The sequence below is a fragment of the Lactuca virosa genome, chromosome 5, assembly GCF_052849685.1.
Source record: "Lactuca virosa cultivar CGN04683 chromosome 5, Lactuca_virosa_CGN04683_v6, whole genome shotgun sequence".
Classification (NCBI taxonomy): Eukaryota; Viridiplantae; Streptophyta; class Magnoliopsida; order Asterales; family Asteraceae; genus Lactuca; species Lactuca virosa.
In genome coordinates this window covers 118,019,892-118,043,085 of record NC_136430.1, presented here as the reverse complement: position 1 = coordinate 118,043,085, position 23,194 = coordinate 118,019,892, and the positions used below count along the sequence as shown (strand labels likewise).

The 23,194-nt window shown below is 35.8% G+C and overlaps 2 protein-coding genes and 1 long non-coding RNA gene across 3 annotated transcripts; 2 read left to right on the top strand and 1 right to left on the bottom strand.

Annotated features, from left to right (window-relative positions):
- Positions 1-8,524: 8,524 nt before the first annotated feature.
- Positions 8,525-13,829, bottom strand: LOC145116950 (uncharacterized). The gene is made up of 5 exons (XR_013712400.1): positions 13,511-13,829; positions 12,799-13,430; positions 11,967-12,122; positions 9,898-11,656; positions 8,525-8,825 (listed from the first exon to the last, which is right to left on the bottom strand). It is a non-coding gene; the product is annotated as an uncharacterized LOC145116950 (long non-coding RNA).
- Positions 13,830-16,108: 2,279 nt separating this feature from the next.
- Positions 16,109-19,722, top strand: LOC145111663 (uncharacterized). The gene is made up of 4 exons (XM_079047922.1): positions 16,109-16,175; positions 16,248-17,122; positions 17,235-17,475; positions 17,579-19,722. Exons 1-4 carry the CDS (start codon positions 16,109-16,111, stop codon positions 19,720-19,722), a joined length of 3,327 nt encoding a protein of 1,108 aa, XP_078904048.1.
- A 106-nt stretch (positions 19,723-19,828) lies between these two features.
- On the top strand, positions 19,829-20,889 carry LOC145111661 (uncharacterized). The gene is made up of 2 exons (XM_079047921.1): positions 19,829-20,149; positions 20,227-20,889. Exons 1-2 carry the CDS (start codon positions 19,829-19,831, stop codon positions 20,887-20,889), a joined length of 984 nt encoding a protein of 327 aa, XP_078904047.1.
- The last annotated feature ends 2,305 nt before the right edge of the window (positions 20,890-23,194 follow it).

Genomic DNA, 23,194 nt, shown 5'->3' with positions numbered 1-23,194 from the left:
AATGACCCATCTTTCTTTTTGACGAACAACACCGGGGCTCCCCAAGGTGAAAAACTTGGTCTTATAAACCCCTTGTCTAGAAGTTCTTGAAGTTGTCCGGACAATTCTTGCATCTCAGATGGCGCGAGACGATATGGTGCTTTTGCTACTGGTGCTGCTCCAGGAATTAAGTCGATCCGAAATTTGACTTGTCTGTGTGGGGGTAGACCGGGTAATTCCTCCGGAAACACTTTAGGATAGTCTTGAACCACCGGGATCTCTTTGATTTCCTTAGCTTCAGGTTCTCTTTCTACCACATGGTCCATGAATGCAATACAATCCTTCTTCAGGTACTTGTGAATCTTCATGCTTGACACAATGTTTAAACTTCTTCCCGGATTTTCACCGTGTATGATAAGGGTTTCGTTATTGGAGAGAGATACCCTAATGACTTTCTCATAACAACCAATGTCCGCTCTATTCTTGGATAACCAATCCATTCCTACTATTACATCAAAACTACCCAGCTCTATAGGAATTAGGTCTATGCTAAAGAGTTTATCAGCTAAGTTCAAAGAATAACCTAAAGTTATTTCATTAGCCCTAATTTCATACCGATGAGCAAGTTCAATAGCATAAGTATTCCTCATCTTTCCCGATTTCAAGTCAATTAATGGTCTAAATGCTAAAGAAACGAAACTCCTATCTGCTCGCGTATCGAATATTACTTATGCAAAGTGATTGTTGAGGAGGAACGTACCTGTAATCACTTCAGGGTTTTGACGAACTTCTTATGCACCAATCACAAAGGCTACACCTCTTGGCCGCCCACCTTGATTTCCTTGGAAATTTTGCCTAGCCTGGTCTTGTCCGTTATTACCAGGCCCCCTGTTTAGTTTGGGACAAGCATTACGGAGGTGATCAGTACTCCCGCACTCGTAACATGCCCTTTTTCCATCCTTATTCAGCTTACAATACTTCGGGTAATGACCTGTTTGGTTACATTTTTGGCACACAGGGCAAGCTCCCTTGTGATGGAAGTTACACTTATCGCATTTTGGATGCAACCCAAGGTACTGCTCTCGTTCCTGGGTCCTCACCGGCTCTTGTTCTTGTGTTTTCACCATGAAATTCTTTGTGGTTTTCCACTTCCTCCCTGAGTCACCATCATCTTTCTTTTGTCCTTGATTTTCTAACTTTCTCTTGCTACTAGATTTTTCCTTTATCAAGGCTCATGTTCGAATCACATCATTGGTCAGTCGGTTTGCTAGACTTACTGCACTTTGAATGGTGGTTGGGTTAGCAGCAGTAACCATTCCTCGAATCTCAGGCGCCGAACCCCAAAGGTAGCGGTCAATCCGTTTCTCCTCAGGAGTGACCATGTGAGGTAACAGTTTTGCTAGCTCATGAAATCGCACTGTGTACTTCTCTATTTGTGTTCCAACCATAGAATGGTTCCAGAACTCAGATTCAAGCTTCTGAATTTCGTCCTTGGGACAATACTCCTCTATCAGTAGCTTCTTCAGGTCTTCCCAAGTTAGCTGATATGCCACTGCACGGCCTTGGGTTTGCACTAGGGTATTCCACCAGGTCAATGCCCTATCCTGGAGTAGACAAGTTGCATACTCCACTTTGTTGCGTTCGAGACATTTGCTAATGTGAAGGACCGACTCCATGCTGTCAATCCATTTCAGCAACCCGACCGCACCTTCCTTTCCATGGAATTCCTTAGGTTTACAGGCCATAAAGGACTTATAGTTGCATTCTCTTTCATTGTTTCCCTGGTTTCCTCCTCTACTTCCTTGGGTTTCATTAAGACCCGCAGTTACTTGGGTAACAGTGTTTGGGATTGCTGCCATGAGTTGTTGTGCTACCAATTGAGCAACATCGGATGTTTTGTTATGTGGGCGCCCGCGATTAGGCCTTCCCGACATGGTTCTAAGACACAAGAGAAGAAATACGTATAAATACGTAAAATAATGTATAATATTTAGTTCACTACTATTTTGGAAACCATAAGTGTTGTCAAATTAGTGGTTTGCATTATTACTATGCATATAGATTTGAGAAAGGAAAGAAAAAGAAAAATCTTTTTATTCAACCATTGACTAAATAAATTCTAGGGTTTGATCTCATAGTAAAAGTTTTTAAACATAAAAATAAATTTTTTCATTATCATTTGAAATAGTTTTAAAACCAAAACAATACATCAATCCCAAAATAAAGTTTTAATGTTTTTCCCAAAAGACACCCTACATGGGTTTTCATTACATGATAAGATAAAATACTAAAATCAGAAAAAAATAGGAATCGATATCCCAACAAGAAACATCCACATCATGATCAGTAACAGCCCTCCGAATACATAACATGCGGTCACGCACGACCTGCTACTCGCCTGGCATCTCTAGCAGTATCGTTAGCCTCCATCGAATGCTGAAACAGGATGCCCATTCCTGTCATCACCTCATCCAGAACCTCCTGATGCCCATCTATCACTGCAAGACTCTGTCGTATGTCCGCTGCCATCCACTGCATTCTTCGGGGCTCCTCCGGGGTCATACCTGCCTGCCTGACAGGTATCCCTATGACTCGCTGTGGTAGGGGTGGTCTCGGTCCTGCCATGTTGGGTCTCACCCTACTGGGTCCTGCTCCATCGAATGACATCCCCACGGGCCTAGAGACGTTCTTCCTTGCAATGTGTCGGATACGAGGCCCGGAGGGTGGCGGCTGTGGTAACACCGATACAGGCGATGCCTCGCGTTACCGACTCGGAGCGTTGTCGCTGCTGATCTCCACCGAGTCTCCCATGTCTTCCATGTCTTCCGAGGGGTCTTCTTCCACCGAGGTGGGAGGATCACGTCGAGGGATAACAGTGACATAGCCGGACTCATCAGCCGAGGGGGTAGCGTGAGAGGATGACAATGTCGACATAGTGGACTGAGACATAGTTTTAATGACTTATGAAATAAATAACAATGAATGCCTATAATATGCAATGCTTACACACACCAAATTCACCTTTTGATTTTTGAAATAAAGTTTTCATGAAAATTTGGTTCAACATTTTCCCATTGTAATTAGCTCAAGCTTTGTACACATTTTTCCTTAATTAAACATAGGTGATCAGGCTATGATTAATTAAGGTCCAATAATACAACTCCCGACCTAATTACATTAGTAGTATGTTCGATGTAAAAGAAAATTTATAAATTTTGGTTATAGGTTGTGTTTTCTTAAAAGAAAACTGATGTTCTCTATAACTTTAGCTCTGATACCATTTCTGTCACACCCCGCTAAAGCGGAAACGCAAGATATGACAGCGATAAAGGTTTCATTGCAAAAGATAAAGATACATCACCATAGTACTAGTTAAAAGTTTACAGCCCATAATTAACAAAACAAAATACAAGTTTTTCCAAAATAACATGGTTCAAAAGATAACTTCATAAAATAACTTCCACACGATGCAGCATGCTCTATGATGATGAATCTTTATACCCACTTACTAATTATTTCCTAAAAAAGCATCTAAAACAAGGGTCAACTATGAAAATAGTTAGTGAGTTCACAAGTTTACAAAATCAAGATTTGGTATAAAACTTTCCATAAATACAAGTACATTGCTATAATGAGAAACAAAGTTTATTGCTATAATAAACAACAAGCTTGTATGTACATGAGCAAACAATGAGTTCACAACCAAGCCTATGACTGATGCCCTATCAAGATCTATGCTTATCGTTCCATAGATTAATATGGTATCATGTACTCAAGCAATCGGGCGAGTGAGGAGTTGTCAATTCCTAATAGCGCTATTCATAATGACCATTGGCTCAAAGAGTTAATGGTTGGAGTAAAGTGGAAGGGACTTAAGACGATAAGGCCTCATGTTTTAACAATATCATACACATACACAACAAAATATAACAATCAATTTTCATACAATTCAATATAAATACATCAATCATAATTAATTTGGACATGCTTTTCCACCCCAAAACATAAAAACCGAAAATAGGGGGAGGTGTGAATACTCACAATGTTTCAAGTAGCTATAAGTGGTGCCTCGGAATACACCAATTCCTTACTGCCGGGATCCTACGACATCAAACACACTCTAGTGAGTTTCTATGTCGAAATCTAATGCTAACATACTAAATTCTACATATAGAGAAATGCCAAATTTTTGTTCTAATATTGGTTTTATATTAAATGGGTAACTATTTTTCTGAAATGGTGATATTTTATAACTCATGTGATTAAGATAGTTTTGGATATTATTTTCCATACTTTTGTAATTTTAATTGAGGGTATTTCAACACATTTAAAGGTGATTTCAAACTCCTAAAATCCAAAAATAGTATCAAACAGTTTCCAAAATTCATCAAATTTTACATTTTCATTCCAAATACAGTAGAGGTCTTCCAGAACTTTTCCCTTGAATTTTTGATGTGCTTAACTATTTTTCCAAATTTTTAAGCCTTCATAACAATATAAAATCGTTAAAAATAGCATCCAGATGATAAAAATTCCCAAAATTTTTATATTACTGCAATTAAATATACTTAAGCTGTGAAAAATATAGAAATGAGTTTCTAAACAGTTTAACCAAATTTTATGATTTTTGTGCATTTATTCTAACAAATATGGAGATAAATATAAAACAGTTTCCAAAATTGCCCAAACTTTTTGTAACACTGTTATTATATATGTAGAAGCTGGGAAAAATATAAAAGATATTTTTCAATTTGTTTTTCTATTTTTCTTTGTTTTTATTCTCTTGAATAATCATTAATTGATGAATAATTAACAAACAGTTAAATTAAATTACCAAAATTTTTGTAAACTTCATCTATAGTGAACATAATCCAAGAAAAATACTAATGGTGATTTTTATATATTATAATCCGATTTTGTGGATTTAAGTGTATTTAATCTTAGAAAATACAAGAAAAATAGTATACGGAATATAAAAATAATCCACTTTTTTATTTAGAGTTATAATATATTATAAGGTCTTCAGGTAAATTTTCATGAATTTTGGATGAGTAGAACTAGTTTTCCCATTATTAGTCCATTATAAATACAAAAATCGGGGAAAAATATGTATGCCTTATGAAAAATTCTGAAATTATTTTTGTGATTATTCGACATGCAGTAGGATCTGCGAAAAATATTAGATAGCCTTTTCACATTCCCTAAAGTGGTTTTATGATTTATTTGGATTAAACAAAAAGAAAATTCAAAACCATAGAAAACAGTAACAAAAATCGATGAGACTCACTGAGATGTCATAATCTACTTTAGGGTTCGTCCACGAACTTACCTATGATTTATAGACCTCATAAATTATTTTAAATGATTTATGGCCTTGTTTTCTTGTAATAATTTTATTAAATTAAATAAATGATAAAAACTCTTGGAATTTTCTAGATCCTCATATCATCTTACTGGGAATTTGAGGAGATTTTATTTCGACCAGAAAATGATATCTAGATTTTTTTATGAATAAAACCGTTTACATGCACTATTAACAATGTACTTTGATCATCAAGCTCTTTAACTTGATGTTCATCACATGCATCATGGTTTGTAGACCATGCATGGATATATTTTGTTCATAGTGATGTTTTCAAATAAAAAACTTGAATGCATAAGGTAGATGAACCTTTAAAACTTGTAAAAATTTGTATTTTAGGGTTTGACATAGGTTTTGGTCCTTAGATTTCACCATTAAACAACATGCATGTTGTTTTTGGGTGAAACCCTACCACCATCATCATCAAACTCGAAATTTCATGGATATATGTTCATAAAGAATGGTGTAGAAGAAGGAGAAGTGCAAGAAAAACCTTTAAAACAAGAAGGAAAGTGAAGGAAAATGAAGGATTTTCGTGATTACCTTGAAGGACAACCCTAGAAGATGAAGATTTGAAGGTTGAGAGGTGTTCTTGGCTGGAGAATTTCGTGGCTTTGAGAGAGAGAAGAGAGTGTTTGAGTGTGGTAAAGAGTGGAGTGAGAGAGAGAGAGAGTGTGTGTGTGTGTGTGTGAAGAGAGGGACATGAAGTGTAAAAATGGACTTAATGATTGAAGTTTTAGGGAAAAGAGAGCATGGGAGAGAGTATGGACGAACTTTATGAGTATAAGAGAGGTCCTCTCTCTCCTAATTCACATTTATATAATTTCCCCTTAATTTTTATAAAACCCCAATCTTTATAAAAAGGCTTCTTTATTTAATTCTTGATTTAGTAAAAATCTTTGTTTTTAACTAATAAATTATGATTAATGTTTGATAATTAAATTTTTATGTCTTTCATTATATCCCATAACTTAATTATTTAAATTTGATATAATGAGGTTCATAACAAATCTTATAGAGTTTTTAGGTTTTAAAGTTTATAAATTTGGATTTTTGGGCTCTTTAGGGCTTTTGGAACTTTGTTAGATACTTACCATCATAATGAAATGAAATTAGAAGATTTTAATTTATTTTTAAGGTTTTATACTCTTTTTCAATTGTAACAAATGTTTGGAGTTCGTTCTAATTCGGGTATTGGCATTTCCTACAGTAGCTAGACAACTTACTAGAATCGTAAGAGTCAAGTATATTAGTCCTAGATTTTTGTTGGATCCTAGTTTCTACAAGATTATGACCTAATTTATACTACTAGGCCATAGCATGATGTGCATATATGGTTTATAAAAAGATGCATGAGTCCGAGAATGTCCTAAATTTGACAGTTGTCACACTAACAAAACTTCTCTCCGCACCAGAATCGAAAAGAATGCATGCATAAGAGTTGTCGAGGAGGAACGTACTCGAAACGACGGTGGGATCAGCAACTGCCTCCTCGTGGCCCATTGCTAGCACCTTTCCCGTGTTGCCAGCAGTTGTTGCCTTGGGACAATTTCTCTTGAAATGTCCGATCTCCCCACAGCCATAACAGGCTTGACTAACGCCCGCTCCAGGAGCCTGGTTGGTCGGTTGGGCTGGTGTCTTGAAAAATTGTGTTGTGTGCCCCTTTCTGCCACATTTGTTGTATTGCATCTCTCTACAAACTCCCAAATGATGGAAGTTTCATTTGTTGCACAAGGGCAGGTTTCCAGCATAACGACTGGGAGTTTTTGGAGTAGTGGGAACAGCAGCAGGAGTGGTAGCGACATGAACTGCCACTACTTGTTGTTTCTTGGAGGGCTCCTGCGAAGACTGGCCCTTACGCTTGTTCCCGAACTTTTTCTTCCCACCACTCTCCTTTGGTGGTTCGGGAACGGTTGCTACTGCATCAAGATCAACCCCATGATCTATAAGAGTCTGCGCTAAACACTTGGCACTATCGAATGTAGAAGGTTTCGCAACCAAGACATTCCCTTGAGTTGGGGGTGTCAATCCCCAAATGTACCTCTCTATTTTCTTGCTTTCCGGGGTGAACATCCTCGGACATAGAAGAGCCAGATCGCAAAATCTAGCTGTATAGGTGGCAATGTCGGAACCCTTCATCTTTAGGTTCCAGAGCTCGTGCTCCAACTTCTGCATTTCGCCCCTCGGGCGGTACTCAGCAAGCATAAGTTCCTTTAAACTTTCCCAACCCATGGCATTTGCTACTGGCAGAGTTAGGGATTTAACCCGGCTATTCCACCAAGTCAATGCTCAATCGGTGAAGGTTCAGGCGGCAAACTTCACCTTGCTTGCCTCAGAACATGCGCAAATCTCGAAAATTGATTCGATTTTCTCGAACCACGGGGTCAGGGCAATGATTCCTCCATTGTCGTCGAAAGATTTGGGCTTCACATTCATAAAATCTTTGTAGGAACACTCCTTTTGGTGTCCCTGACCACCATCCAGATTTTGGGGGTGGGTACCACTTCCTGATCCGCTGGAGCCACCAGGATTTATTTGCGCCATCGCGGCAGCCACAACGGCTGTAACAGCTGCTTGGAACATGGCCGGATCGAACTGAGGAGGTGGCGGCGACGGACGATCGTCGTTCTTCTTGTTGGGTCTCTTTCTGGGAGGCATCTTTTCTTTAAAAAGATACAAGGGGAAAATGACGACAAGCCTCCTATACGATTATGAATCGAATATTTTCGAGCAAGATATATCTTAATCCTACAACGAAATTAGAGACCTAAAATGATAGTTACTAACATAACAAGGAATTGCAAGTCTTTCGTTTGTGAGGGTTAGTACTACTTATGCAGTGTTATAAAATCATAAAATACTCCTATAGTATTTTAACTACGTGTTTTCATTAGTATAAGATTTGGTGAGTTTTAGACTTGTCGCACACTACAGTCACTCCCAAACACATGTTGGTCATATCTCGAACAAATAAAGTTGATCAGGTTATATTGGCCCCACATATGATTACATAACTATCCAGGTTTAATCGTAGTGTCCAACTCGCGCTAAATACTTTTATGTAGGTCTTACTATGTTATAGCTTCTTGTACGTATGTATACTTGTATGCTTCTTCTAAGAATACTTGTATTTTTAAAGTATACGTTTAGTTTCAGAGCACTTCGGCCCCTTTAGTATTTATAGTTGTATACCATGTAAGGTTCGGTATACTTAGTTCACTATAAACAATAGCTCTGATACCAATCTGTCACACCCCAAACCGTAATGGCGGAATAGTTTGGAGGTGGAGGACGTCATGTATAGTATCACAACAATTGCATCATAGTAATCAAAGTAAACACAACCATTACATTGAATAAGTAAAATATTTACATCTGTTTGATTCATATTTATACACATCAAAAGTATAACAAAATGTAAAATACGTGACTCTATACGCTCCGTCTTCTCAAAAGCTGCGGAAGGTAGCTGTCTACTAATTTCCTGAGAATACAAGCATTTTTGGAAGAGTATCAACATTAAGTTGGTGAGTTCATAAGCATGTTTTTGTAAGGAAAATCTGTTAATGAATCAATGAAAATATTTGTATGTTTCCAAGAAAATCCAATATTTTCTAACATGTGTGTTTTTGTTATTGTATCTCATAATGTATTAGTCCATATGTATGGTTACCATTAGGTGTGCATTATAGTGGTGCTTTGAATAGGAAATCCCCTTTTACATGAAAACCCTGGCTATCATTAGTATGTATAGTAAGTTCGGAAAAACTCTAGAAAACTCTACTATGTATAGTAGCTCTATTATTTCATAATAAAACTAGTTGAAGTTATTACCATTCATACATTAATCGTATATTCTTAGTACCAAATTTATGACTTGTTATAACCATACTTGACCATTGAATTGTCTGAACGACGTTCTTCAGGTATCGGAATCAAAATGACTTTGTCACCCAGGCCTACCGGCCTAACTGTAGCTAACAGTTATGGTGCAGGATTGTCAATCCCGTATAGATCTATACACAAACTCAAGTTCTCCCGAAAGGAGACTCTGGTTATAATCTCGGGACTTTTGTTAGTACTTAAGTAAGTACGCGAAGAATGCTCACTCATAAAATGCTATACTAACGATTAGGTGTAGAATAAAATGAATCCATTGAATTTAACTTGTTGTCTATATGTTTCATAAACTATACTATATATAGCTTATATGACTGATCGTATTGAATCTATGTTTGTACATTGATAAGATAATTGTTCCATAAATTATACCTATTATACTCTATATGTTCGTTAATGTATTCAATTCATGTTTTACACTGAAAATTCTATGAATATGTTGAAAACTTCCCTTATGCTCAGCATAATACAAAATGGATAAAATATCTAAATATTTTATAAAAGTATGGAAACCGTATGGTTGTATCAATTGCATCAGTTCTAAGTGTATTGAAATCCTTTTCTATAATTTAACAAAATCAATGATGTTTGGCTTTTATTCCCCCCCCCCCCCTGAAAATGTTAAAAACAGTAAAGGTATAGGGGTATGAACTCACCTGCTTGTGAGTGACTTGGATGAATGACAAAGATAGGATGCTTGGTATGCTAAGTGAAAACCCGAGCACAGTACGGTCCTATTAAGCACATATTAACATGTATGGGCCTACAATTAGAGTCTAAAACCACTAACAAGCATAAGAAACACCCTTAGGATGTAGGAAACACTTACAATCAAGTGTTAGAATAAAAAATGAGGGACAAAAAGGAGTTCACAGCCAACCACCATGGGTTCACGACCCAAGATGTGTTCACGGCCCATGAACACATGAAGGATTCACGGCCCACCTATGAACACTTGAAGGGTTTACGGCCCATTTATGAAGGGTTCACGACCTTATGAAGGGTTCACGGCCGTAAACTCTTGAAGATCATAAAGATGGTGATGAAAGTGATGAATCAATGGATGAATATGAAGCACTTCACATGAATAAGATGAATAACAAGTGAAAAGGGGAGAATCACTTACTCTTGTGGGGTGGAAAGAAAGCTTTTGTTGGATGAGTCTTGAGAGAGTCTTGAGGAGTTTTCGGCCAAGGAGGGAAGAAATGAGGAAAAATGAAGGAATATATATATATATATATATATATATATATATATATATATATATATATATATATATATATACCTTAATAAGCATTTACAAGATTTTGCTGAATTTTAAGAAGTACAATGGTTATTGCATTATTTACAACAATTTTATGCATTACATAATCTGATTTGGTCTTGAAAAGGTCAAGAACGTAAATCTGTTTGACTTAGCCCCCTCAAAATCCCTATATTTCCATCAATTTTGAATTATTGTTACGCCAATGTCGCACCTACATCGCAAATATCTCCTCTTTCCCTTATAAGTTGCATCTAACCACCATTAAAACCAAATAGAAGGAATCGACACAACCATCAAAGACAGAGGAAAACCATATTCAAGTAATTGTTTCTGTTTAAATCTACCAAAGCAACAATACCCAAAACTTATCTCAAGACTCTTTAATGTTGTGTGTGTGTGTTTTTTTTTGGTGTTTACAGGTACCGAAACTGCCAGCAACAGTCTAGGCAACCATATAAGAAAACATTCCTCCATAAAAAGTAATACGATACAGTTATATATATGTAAAAAACACTGCATACATAACCAAAATCACTTTAACTCTCTCTTTGATGTTTTGTCTGTGTTTGTGTTAATTTTTTGTGTTTATAGGACCCGATTGTTGGCTCTATGAAATTAATTCTTAGCCAAGACCACCATCTATTCCTGAGGTAAAATAAATCAGTTTAAGGGCAGGTCTGTAATTTATTTCTAATATAAATTAGAACACATTATATACACACACATGCACATACAATATACCCACTCTAACTCTCTCATTAATAGAGTTTATGTGTCTGTAATATTTGCTTTTAAAATTAATGGTGCATGAGTGTGTTTCTGTTTACATCTACCAAAGCAACAATACCCAAAACTTATCTCAATACTCTTTAATGATGTGTGTGTTGTGTGTTTTTGGTGTTTACAGGTAACGAAACAGCCATCAATCCAACTTATATTCTTGTGCAAAACAAAAAACAAATATCAGGTATCTTCAATGTTGTGTGTGTGTGTGTTTTATAAATGCTCAGCTTTTTTGCAATTTAAGGGTTATTTCTGTCATTTTAACAATACCCAAAACTTATCTCAATACTCTTTAATGATGTGTGTGTGTTGTATGTTTTTGGTGTTTACAGGTAACGAAACAGCCATCAATCCAACTTATATTCCTGTGCAAAACAAAAAACAAATATCAGGTATCTTCAATGTTGTGTGTGTGTGTTTTATAAATGCTCAGCTTTTTTGCAATTTAAGGGTTATTCCTGTCATTTTATGCAATTTAATATTTTTAATGTCATATTTTGCAATTTAATATTGTTTAATGTCACTTTATTACAAAAAATAATCTTCAAGAAAAAAAAATTTCATAAAGAATTTTTGAAATTTTTGCAGATTAAAACTACTCAGAAATGGATGTTGAAGTTGTTATCGATGTCATTGTGTGTGATATATGTGGAGATGTAGGGCATGAACATTTACTTGCTATTTGTAGTAGATGCATGGATGGCGCTGAACACACTTATTGTATGAAGAAAATGCCAAATGAAATTCACAAACATGGATGGTTATGTGAAGAGTGCAAAAATGGTGAGGGCTATGATCTTCCAAATCACAATGCAACTGTCCAAATGCAACCTGTCCCGAGACAGTCCAATAAGTCATCAAATGCAAAGAAAGTTGCAGAAAATGAATGTACAACAGAAATTCCAATTTTACAAGTGTTACAAGAAGTCACTATGCATGTAAATGAGGAAACACATAAAGGAAAATTAAATTGGTGGATGCAGTATGGCCGTTATATGATTGTTGACAACTATGGCTTCCTCTTAGGTAAATACAGAAAATTGGATGAAGACATGAACATAACCTAAATATAATTTGATTTAGTGTCTTTTGTAGATGATTTTTAGTTTCATTTTGAACATAAATAGTTTGATTTAGTTCCTATTGTATCATCATACTTTGATTTGGTTGCTTATTATAGTATCCTACTTTTGTTTATTTTTTTAGTTGTAACCGAATTTTTGGTTTATTGTTGGGTTGTATGATTGTCAACAATAATTGCTTATTATATCAATGTACTTTCGAGTAAATCTTTATTATAGATCCATGTCAAAGTACTTTTGAAGATGGAAGGTTTATACAGTGTTGTTGGTAATTGATGATGGTGATGTACACATCGACCCTCAGCATATGTTAAACCAACAAAACACTTAAAAACCCAATTGTGGTGAATGTGTATCTGTTTTTTTTAAACCAGAGAGATTAAGACAGAAAGAGGGAGAGGGGAGGGTGGAGAAATAAGTGATACCTGAAAGGCTGAAAACCTTATATTTACCAGAATCGTTTGTTGACACGCCTAAATAGAAGCAAGGTCATGAGCCTCAATATCGTTTTGTGACCAATCAGTTATAGAAGAAGTTATGTACTGGTGGGGGGTGGGGGCGGGGGGAATAGTTGGTGCTGACTTCTGCTTTGTTGAAACCTGAGAAAATGAAGCGACAAAAAGAAACAATAGCAACAACAAAAGTCTGAATAAAAGTGATTCAATTTCACCGATGGCGGAGAAGGGAGAAGTGGTAGTGGGGATTTAGATATCACAGTGCTTATGTGGTGGCGGTGAAGGCGAAGATGGTCAGTGAAGCCGTCATGGTGAAAGCTATAGAAGTCGGTGTTAGTCGAAGCAACAACAATGATGAATGAAGTAGAAGGTGGTCGGTGAGCTTGTAGGGCTTCGATCTGATGCAAAATGGAAACCATCTACAGATTCAATGAAGTAGAAGATGATGAATGAAGTGGTTAGACAATGATGAATGAAGTGTTTAGGCGGTGGTGGTGTATTGGTCGTGGTAGAAACGGCTTTTAGGGTTTAGATAGATGAGGGCAACGGAAACGATTCGAACATCCAGATGATCGGACATCAAGAAGGTCTTCCCTGCTCCACTGCGAACAAAATTGTTCAAAATTGACAAATCAATTAAAGTTTACAACCAGAGATAGAATATAAAAAAAGTAGATGTTACCAGATCTATGCTAATGGCTGTGACTAGCGGAGAAGGCGAAGCTGTTTTGGGTACCAAATCAGAACGAAAAAACTCAAATTTGAGGTAGTTCGATGGTATTCTAGAGAAAGAGGAAGTTGTTAGACAAAGTTGAATGAAGTGTTTAGGCGGTGGTGGTGTATTGGTCGTGGTAGAAACGACACCTAGGGTTTAGATAGATGAGGGCGACGGAAATGATTTGAACATCCAGATGATCGGACATCAACAAGGTCTTCCCTTCTCCACTCCGAACTGGTAATTGCTGTTGTAGAGCAAATGTCGGCTGTAAGAAATGTATTTGCAATTTAGGGTTTGGATAGAAGTGAAGCAAATGTTTTTTCACTTATATAACAATACCCTATATTTTTATTATTAAAAAAATGAAATAATAACGGGAGGTAAATATGCCGCCTTCACAAATCACACAACAGCACTATGTTAAGTATTTGTGTCATTGTGTTAAAATATGTATATAAAAAATAATTAAAAGATGTGTATTAAGGCAAAAACACTTTTGATTGTCATATTATATCGTAATTTTTTTTATTCTAACATTAAATTAAATATAATAATTTAATGTGATTATTTAAAATATTTCACATAAACATAAAATTAATTTAGGCTTTTAAATAAAAATGAATGTTTTTTTTTATTATTACATAAAAAAATTATAAAAATGTTTATATGGTTAAATTAAATTATACAAAACAATATCTATTTGTATTCCATACTGACATGAAAACTTTAGTACTGACATGAAAACTTTAGTTATATTTAAAATATTCCATACTGACATGAAAACTTTAGTAATGGATGGTCATACTACTGTTCGAGATTTTTTTGCATTACGACACGTTCACATATGGTGGAACATACTAGCTGTTCGAGTTTTGTTTGTGTGGGACCATGTTGAACATGAAAGACTTCTTATTTAGCTGATTGATCGCAACGTAAGTATTAATACAATAAAATAAATATGTCATTATTTTGTTTAATGTTCTATTTATAATTCACATATTGTTATTATATTGCATATCTCAGAGAGACAAAATGATCGCAATTGTCCCCCGGGTTTTGAGGTCAATTTTCAACATGAATTTGGTTGGACGCGTTATCTCCTTAAATCATTTCCGTATGGATCATTTTTACACAGACCACCCAAGATATCAACATTATAAAATTTTCTTTGGTGAGTGGGCTATATTGATAAAGAGTAACACAATTTTTACTCTCTTGGGAAATGATATCGCCAATTCATTTCCAATTTATCCATTGTGTTCTTCTATCACAAGCCTCACAAGAGATTTTAGCCGTCGAAGAATGTTGATAGGTACATTTGTATATTTGATTATATATATATATATATATATATATATATATATATATATATTTCATACGACAAATTAAATAATACTAAATTTGGTGCATTGTAGATGTCGTTGGAAAAATCGTATGGGGAAGACGAATGATGTCATTCTATGCATTTGAACTATTTATCCAAAATGAGATGTAAGATTATAATGTATATTATTTAAATGTATTCACCAATTATTATTATTATTATTATTATTATTATTATTATATTAATATTATTATTATCATTATTATTATTATTATGTGTTTTAACAAAATTTTGTTTAAATGAATAGGGGGCATACAATAAAGTTGATGTTCAATCACGTACCGATGAGCCTTATGATACAAGTGTATCTCGCAATTGTCAATCAATCCATAATTTATGTCTCTAGGGTCAAGTTGGTCCACCAAAATTTTTGTAAGTTAACTTTGTGCAACATTATATATAGTTTCAATTATTTATAAATAAATTATTTCGGTATACCTTATTAACTATATAATACATGTCCATACAGATAATATTTTGGTTTCAACTGCATTAACCGATGTCACGTTAGATCCAAGAATGCCGGAAGCTGATAGGATTCGAATGAGAGATAGGGAAAATTTTTAATTTTTCCATGGTTATTTGTGTGTGTCGTATGTGGTATTTATTTGTTTGCTGGATTTAAGATTTTTATTTGTTTTTATAGTTATTTTGGTATTTATTTGTTTGCGGATTTTGTGATATGGATTTTTGGTACGTTTTTAGTTTATAAATTTTACTTTCTTTGTTTGACAATCTTTTCTTATATGATTGTATTTTGTTATTTCTGTTTATAGGATATTGATATTGTTGTATGTTAATTAAAATAAATATTCTACCAAATAGAATTTACAAATACTATCTAAATAAAAATCAATCAAAATGAATTTATCAAATTATTGAAAAAAACTTATTGAAATATGAAAGAACGATACAATGAAAAAACAATTCAAAATTCAAATTATAAGTTGACACGGTAAGTCAATACCCAAAAACTGTTAAAACATTACTTCCGAGTCTTGTAAACAAAACTATATAATTTAATGTAAGGATCACTCTCACATATAAATAATTACTTCAAACCAATCAATTTTCGATTAATATGTTAGTATTTTATAAAAAAATTCGTTTTTTATTACAAATGTGTTCTGAAACTAATACAATTATATATTATTATTGTTTACGTTTTTACAGTTGTCATGGTAATTGCACACAAGGAAAATAGGCCTAATGATGCTATACAACTTGATTTAAATGCACAAAAAGGTATGTTTCAGATGTGCAATATGATTATTATATTATCTTTACGCATAATTCATCCAAAACAAAATATTGCAGAAAAAAGGAAAGCATATAATAAGACATATTATGAACGACAAAAAGAGAAGAACAAAATGAGACGAATAGCTAACGGTGAAGTAAGTAGCCAAAACGTGACACATAAGACGAATGTGTCTGCAGTACAGAGGGCCCTAACTGATATTACAAATGCAACCCCTACAAGTGTATTGGATGAAGCTCAAAGGAATTCGATTCGGAACAGAAATGACTATCAAAGACGCAAGGAACGAAACCCAATGAGAACATCTATGCAAACTCTTCAAGACGATCCATATAACTTTGTTTATGATGGTGTCCCTAAAAAACATCGTGTGTTGAAGGTACAGAAAGCATGTGTTCGTTGTGGAGCAAAAAGATTGCAATTTGAATTCCCTACCTTTTGTTGCATGGATGGTAAGACAAAATTGGCACATTCTTCTATTCCCGATGAATTACTCGATCTCTTCACATCTAGAAACGAATTAGGCAATACCTTTAGACAAAGGATACGTGCATACAACTCAAACTTTTCATTTGCATCAATGGGCGTCGATGTTGCTAAAACAATGACCGACATGACATATGGAGTATACACTTTTTGTGTGAATGGAGGAATGTATCATAGAATCGATCAGTTAATCCCAAGGGATGGAATACCTCGAGACATACAGTTGTATTTTTATGATGCTGATTATGAGATGTCAAATAGACTACAATGGAAGAATATTGACAAACGAATTGCTGAAAAGTTGATTCGTATTCTTGCTACAAACCCATACGTGCAAATATTTCGAAGACTTGGTGATCTAGGGCCGCTTGACAATTACAGAGTCACGTTGAATGCGTCAGTAGAACTTGACCAAAGGGTTTACAACCGACCGACCACATCCGAGGTACCGTAATATTATGTTTGCTAATTATAAAATAAAAATATCATGTATGACATAAATGTGTGCATATTACACACCGTATTTAATCATTTTGTTACTATGATAAAAATATTAGGTCGCTGGTATTTGGGTTGAAGGTAATGACAACATAGCCGCATATAAACGAAGTATTATCGTGTATGCAAGATCCGACAAACCAAAAACAATTCAATCTTATAGGGGATGTTATGATCCATTGTCTTATCCTTTGTTTTTTCCTTACGATGAGTCGGGATGGCATTCTAATATTCCAAGACATGGAATTCCCATCAATAATATTATTAATGACGATGATGACATCGGGGATGATTTAGAAGGTACACATATCATAACTTTATAAATCTTATTTAAAGTAACAAACATTACATTTTGTACACGTCATTAATTATTTTTTTTATTCACGACATCAACATTATGTAGACTCTAATACAAAAAAAGAGCGGGATACTGTATCTATGCGAGAGTACTACTGCTATAAGTTTCAAATCCGGTCAAATTATAATGTAATTTTGATGGGAGGTAGATTACTACAGCAGTTTGTAGTAGATATCTACATCAAGCTTGAGACTTCACGTTTGGATTTTTGTAGAAAAAACCAGTCCAAAATAAGAGCAGATTTATACCAAGGTGTTGTGGACTGTGTTAATGCCGGTGAGGTTCGATCAAATATGATAGGGCAACGTGTTGTGTTGCCTGCAAGTTTCATCGGAGGCCCCCGTGACATGCGGCGAAGATTTCTTGACGCCATGACTTTAGTTCAAGATGACGGGAAGCCTGGCATCTTCCTTACAATGACATGCAATCCAAACTGGCCGGAGATAAAAAATGAGCTACTCCCTTGGCAGACGTCTCAAGATCGACCGGACCTTGTGTCAAGAGTTTTTCATGCTAAGTTAGAGGATCTTAAGAAACAACTCTTCACAAATCACGTCCTCGGCGTGGTGGGTTCATACGTTTATGTCATTGAGTTTCAAAAACGTGGTTTGTCGCATGCACATTTCCTCCTGATAATGAAACCTCCATACAAGCTTACTAACGCTGACCATTACGACAAAATAGTATGTGCTGAAATTCCAGATCCAAAAAAGTATCCTGAAATGCACGAATTAGTCGTCTCACACATGATCCATGGTCCTTGCGGTGGCTTAAACTCTGACTGTCCTTGTATGAATAATGAGCAAAAGAAATGTCGTTTTAGATACCCTCGGCAATTCAATGAAACCACGTTACAAGGAAAGGACTCATATCCTGTTTACCGAAGGAGAGATAATGGTATAGAGGTGGACGTACGGGGCAATAAGATGGATAACAGATGGGTTGTCCCATATAACCCAAAGTTGTTAATGATGTTTAATTGTCATTTGAATGTTGAGGTCTGCTCGAGTATAACCTCTGTGAAATATGTGTTTAAGTATATTTACAAGGGTCATGACAAACAAGTTATCAATATTGATCCGGATGGACAACCTGTCGCTGTTAATGAGATAAAATGGTTTCAGGATGCACGATATGTCTCACCTCTAGAGGCCATGTGGAGGATTTTTAGCTTCCCTCTTTCTCAGATCCACCCTTTTGTGATGGCTTTGCAGGTGCATCTCCCAAATCAGCAGATGGTTAGGTTCAGTGAGGATGATACGCTGACTAGCGTTGTTGAGAAGGAGAAAGATAGGAGATCAATGTTGACTGCTTTTTTTCTAAAAAATAAAGAAGATACCAGTGCGAGAGAGATAAAATATAGAGATTTTCCAAAAAAATTTACGTGGGATCCGAGCTCACGTCGTTGGCATCATCGAAAACAAGGATTAATGCGGGGTCGTATGGTTTCTGCCAACCCCGATGAAGGGGAGCGATACTACCTTCGCCTACTTTTATTGCATATTAGTGGGCCTACGTGTTTTGAAGATCTCTACACAGTCAACAATGTACAACACCCAACATTTCGGAAAGCAACTCTTGAAAGAGGGTTAATAGAGTCTGATGATGGTTTATCACAATATCTAACAGAGGCATCTTTATTTCAAGCTCCTATTGCTCTTAGAAGGATGTTTGCAACGATATTGACTTTTTGTGAGCCAGGAGATGTTCGTAAGATATGGGATGACCACTACAATGATCTTTCGGAAGATTATAGGCGACAATATGGAAGTATTGAGAGAGTCCAAAATATGGTTCTCACCGACATCAAGATATTCCTACAATCTATGAGTGACAACATTGATTGTTTTGATCTTCCAAAGATAAATGAAAATGTCGATTTAGAATTTGGAGTTTTTCGTGAGGTACAAGAGGAATGCTCTATTGTTTTAGAATCGGAACATTTACAAGCCCGAGATTTTCTCAATCCTGAACAAAAATTTGCGTATGATGAGATAATGCGGCATGTCCATAGTAATATTCCAGGAGTTTTCTTCATAGACGGTCCCGGTGGAACAGGAAAAACATTTTTGTACAAAGCTTTACTTGCTAATATCCGTTCGTGTGGTCATATTGCACTGGCGACCGCTTCATCGGGTGTTGCGGCTAATAACATGCCTTGGGGGAAGAACAGCTCACTCTCGCTTTAAACTTCCTATTAATCTGGAAAATAACTCGGTCTGCAAGATTTCAAGACAAAGTGGCACTGCTCAACTGCTTTGGACTGCAAAAGTAATCATATGGGATGAAGCGTCGATGGCTAAAAGACATGCGTTGGAGGCGGTTGACCGAACAATGAAAGATATCACTGGGGTGATGCTCCCATTTGGTGGAAAGATAATGGTTTTGGGAGGTGATTTCAGACAGGTTTTGCCTGTCGTTAGACGTGGAACACGAGCACAGGCTGTGGATTCTAGCATACGAATGTCGCCTCTGTGGTCTTCGATTATCAAGTTGCGGTTAACTATAAATATGAGAGTACTAACCGATCCATGGTTCTCAGACTTTCTTTTACGTGTCGGTGATGGAGTTGAAGAAACAGTGCATGGAAACTTTATTCGCATCCCCGATGATATGGTAATTCCCTTCACTAAAAAAGAAAAGTCATTGAATGCTTTGATTGATGCAATCTTTCCATCCTTGGAAATTAATAGATCTCAAACCGATTATATTTTTCGCGTGCAATATTATCCACAAGAAATGACAGTATCGATGAGATTAATGATTTATTCATCGGCCGATTCCATATAGAAGAGAAAATTTACTACAGTTTTGATGAAGCTGAAGACGATATAAATAACTTATATCCTGTGGAATTCTTGAACACACTCAGTGTTAGTGGTTTACCCCCTCATTACCTACGACTGAAAGTTGGATGCCCGATAATACTGTTACGGAATCTCGACCCATCAAATGGATTGTGTAACGGCACCCGGTTGACATGTAAAGGTTTTCAACAAAATGTAATAGATGCTGAAATAGCTGTTGGTCAGCATGCTGGAAAGAGAGTTTTTTTGCCAAGGATTCCTCTATGTCCGTCTGAAGATGACATGTTCCCGTTCAAGCTAAAGAGAAAACAGTTTCCAATCCGATTATGTTTCACAATGACAATCAATAAGGCCCAGGGACAAACAATTCCAAATGTAGGAATTTATCTTCCAGAATCGGTTTTCTCACACGGACAGCTTTATGTGGCATTATCCAGAGGGGTATCACGTGGGAATACAAAAGTATTAGTGATCCCAGATGAACAATTCAACGGTAGTGGAGTCTGTACTGTAAATGTGGTGTATAAAGAAGTGTTGCATGATCAATAATGCACAATCAATCATGTTTTCATTTTCATTTGTAAAGAATCAAAACTTTTCATTTTTAATTTTTTTTGATTTTGTATTAGTTAGCATAACTCTTAATAACGCTATTTCAATTGGTTATTTTATGTTATTATTACCGTGTTGTGTCATGTTTGTCATATTTTAATTGGTTCGTTTTGTGTCAATGTAAAAAAACAAGTTATCACGTTGTGTGATATCAGACAAAAACACGACATGACACCCCAATTTGATAGCACTAATTGATGAAAACGATTCGCATAAAGAAAACAATTTACTTAATAACACAATGAACTTTTCTTTTTTAATCAAGAAAAGTAGTTTTAACCCAAAATAGGAAGATACATATAATTTTAAATCAAAACAAAAACATACTTATATTTGAAGTCCAAAAAACAAATCGCCTCTAGAAACTAATTTCCGTAAAAACTATTCGCACCCGTCGCTTGGCGCGGGTAGACGGCTAGTATATATATATATATATATATATATATATATATATATATATATATATATATATATATATATATATATATATATATATATATATATATATATGGGGAGGGGTTCACGGCCCAACATGGGTTCACGGCCGTGAACCTAGTTTGCGGCCGTGAACACCCTTTGAAGAGTTTTCTGGTTCGATTGCATTCCTCTAATCCCAAGCTAACACTTCTCAACATCCAACTCTTAAGTGTACTAGGCTTAAAGACTCTCAAACTGACCCTGAACACAATAAAGCGATAGCAGAAACAAGTCTGACTTTTATTGATTGAATTTGACTTATAGATAAAGATTTCGGGTTGTCACATGAGTTGAGGCGGACCTGCTTTGTGCTGAAGGACAACATACCCAGGGCGGTCTGGATAGACTACAGGCCCAGGAGGGCATGTCAGTCAGACCGAAGGCTTGGCGAGCGGTCCGGATAGGCTGTAGGCGCTGCAAGGCTGTCCAAACGTGTCAAAGGCTCGGAGAGCGGTCCAGATAGGCTGAAGGCCTGCGAGACGGACCAGTCAGGCTGATGGCTCATTATGCATGCTGTTTATTATATGTTATTGATATGTTTATGTCGTTGGTATTTTGGGGGTAACTCACTAAGCCTTCGAGCTTACATTTATCGATTATTGTTTCAGGTACTTTTGATGATCGCGGGAAGGCGAAGGCATGATCGTACCGCTCCTCACACTTTATGATTTTATGATTTGATTCTGGGATACTCTGACTATATACTATTTTGAAAACAAGTTTTGTAATAATCATGGGTTTTGAAATGTTTAAAAAGTTTAAATTTGGCATGATTTTTATGGATGTTACACATTTGGAATAATTCTGGACGTTTTCGGTGCACAAATGTAGTTTTCGGTGAGGGCTTGAGTGTTTTCGGTTGGAGGCTTGAAGATTTGAAGATATAAATGAATGTTCTTGGTGTTCTTGGTGGAAATAAGAAGATATGGGCAAGATTCCTATGAATCTATGGGGTTTACGGATGATACTTGAGACCAAAAGTGGGAGTGTTTGCGGTGTGAAATGTGAGAAATGAATTGGGTTCACGGTTGTACATATATATATATATATATATATATATATATATATATATATATATATATATATATATATATATATATATATATATATATATGTGTGTGTTTACGGCCTTAAAAGTCTTGGGCTATTATGTTTTCGGTCCTAATGGGCCATAACTTTGTGTTTTCGGTCATACTATGACCGAAAATTCCCTTGATTTCATTAGTATGGCCGCAAACTCCATTGTTTCTAGGAATCTAGACCGTGAGCTCTTTTGGTGTTACTTTCCTTGGTCGTAAACAACTTTTCATTATATTCTTTAGACCGAAATCTCCAATGTGGGGTTTATTTTGTGATTTAAACCTTAGTCTTTTACCTTATGTTAAGTTATACTAACATAAATCAACTTAGGTTTCAAACCATGCTTAGTTACTAGCTCATAAACTTGCCCTTAAGGCAATAGGGGATACAATGCAACAAAGATTTCAATGTGGTTTTCACTAGTACTTGGTTAGGGTTTAGACTTTGCTGGGTCTAAAATTTCCCAGTTGTGACAATTTTCCCAATGAAATACTTCAATAGTTAAGTCACCACGAGCTGACCTCTCTGTAAGTGCAATGACAATCTCCCTTAGAGATCTCAAACATTCTATGTGTTGAAGTTTACCCACAGAAGGTGCAAATAACTGAAATAAGACAAATTTTAAAAAATGATAGAGTAAGAGCAATAGAGCATAGAATAACATATGTAAAAACTAAAAACATCT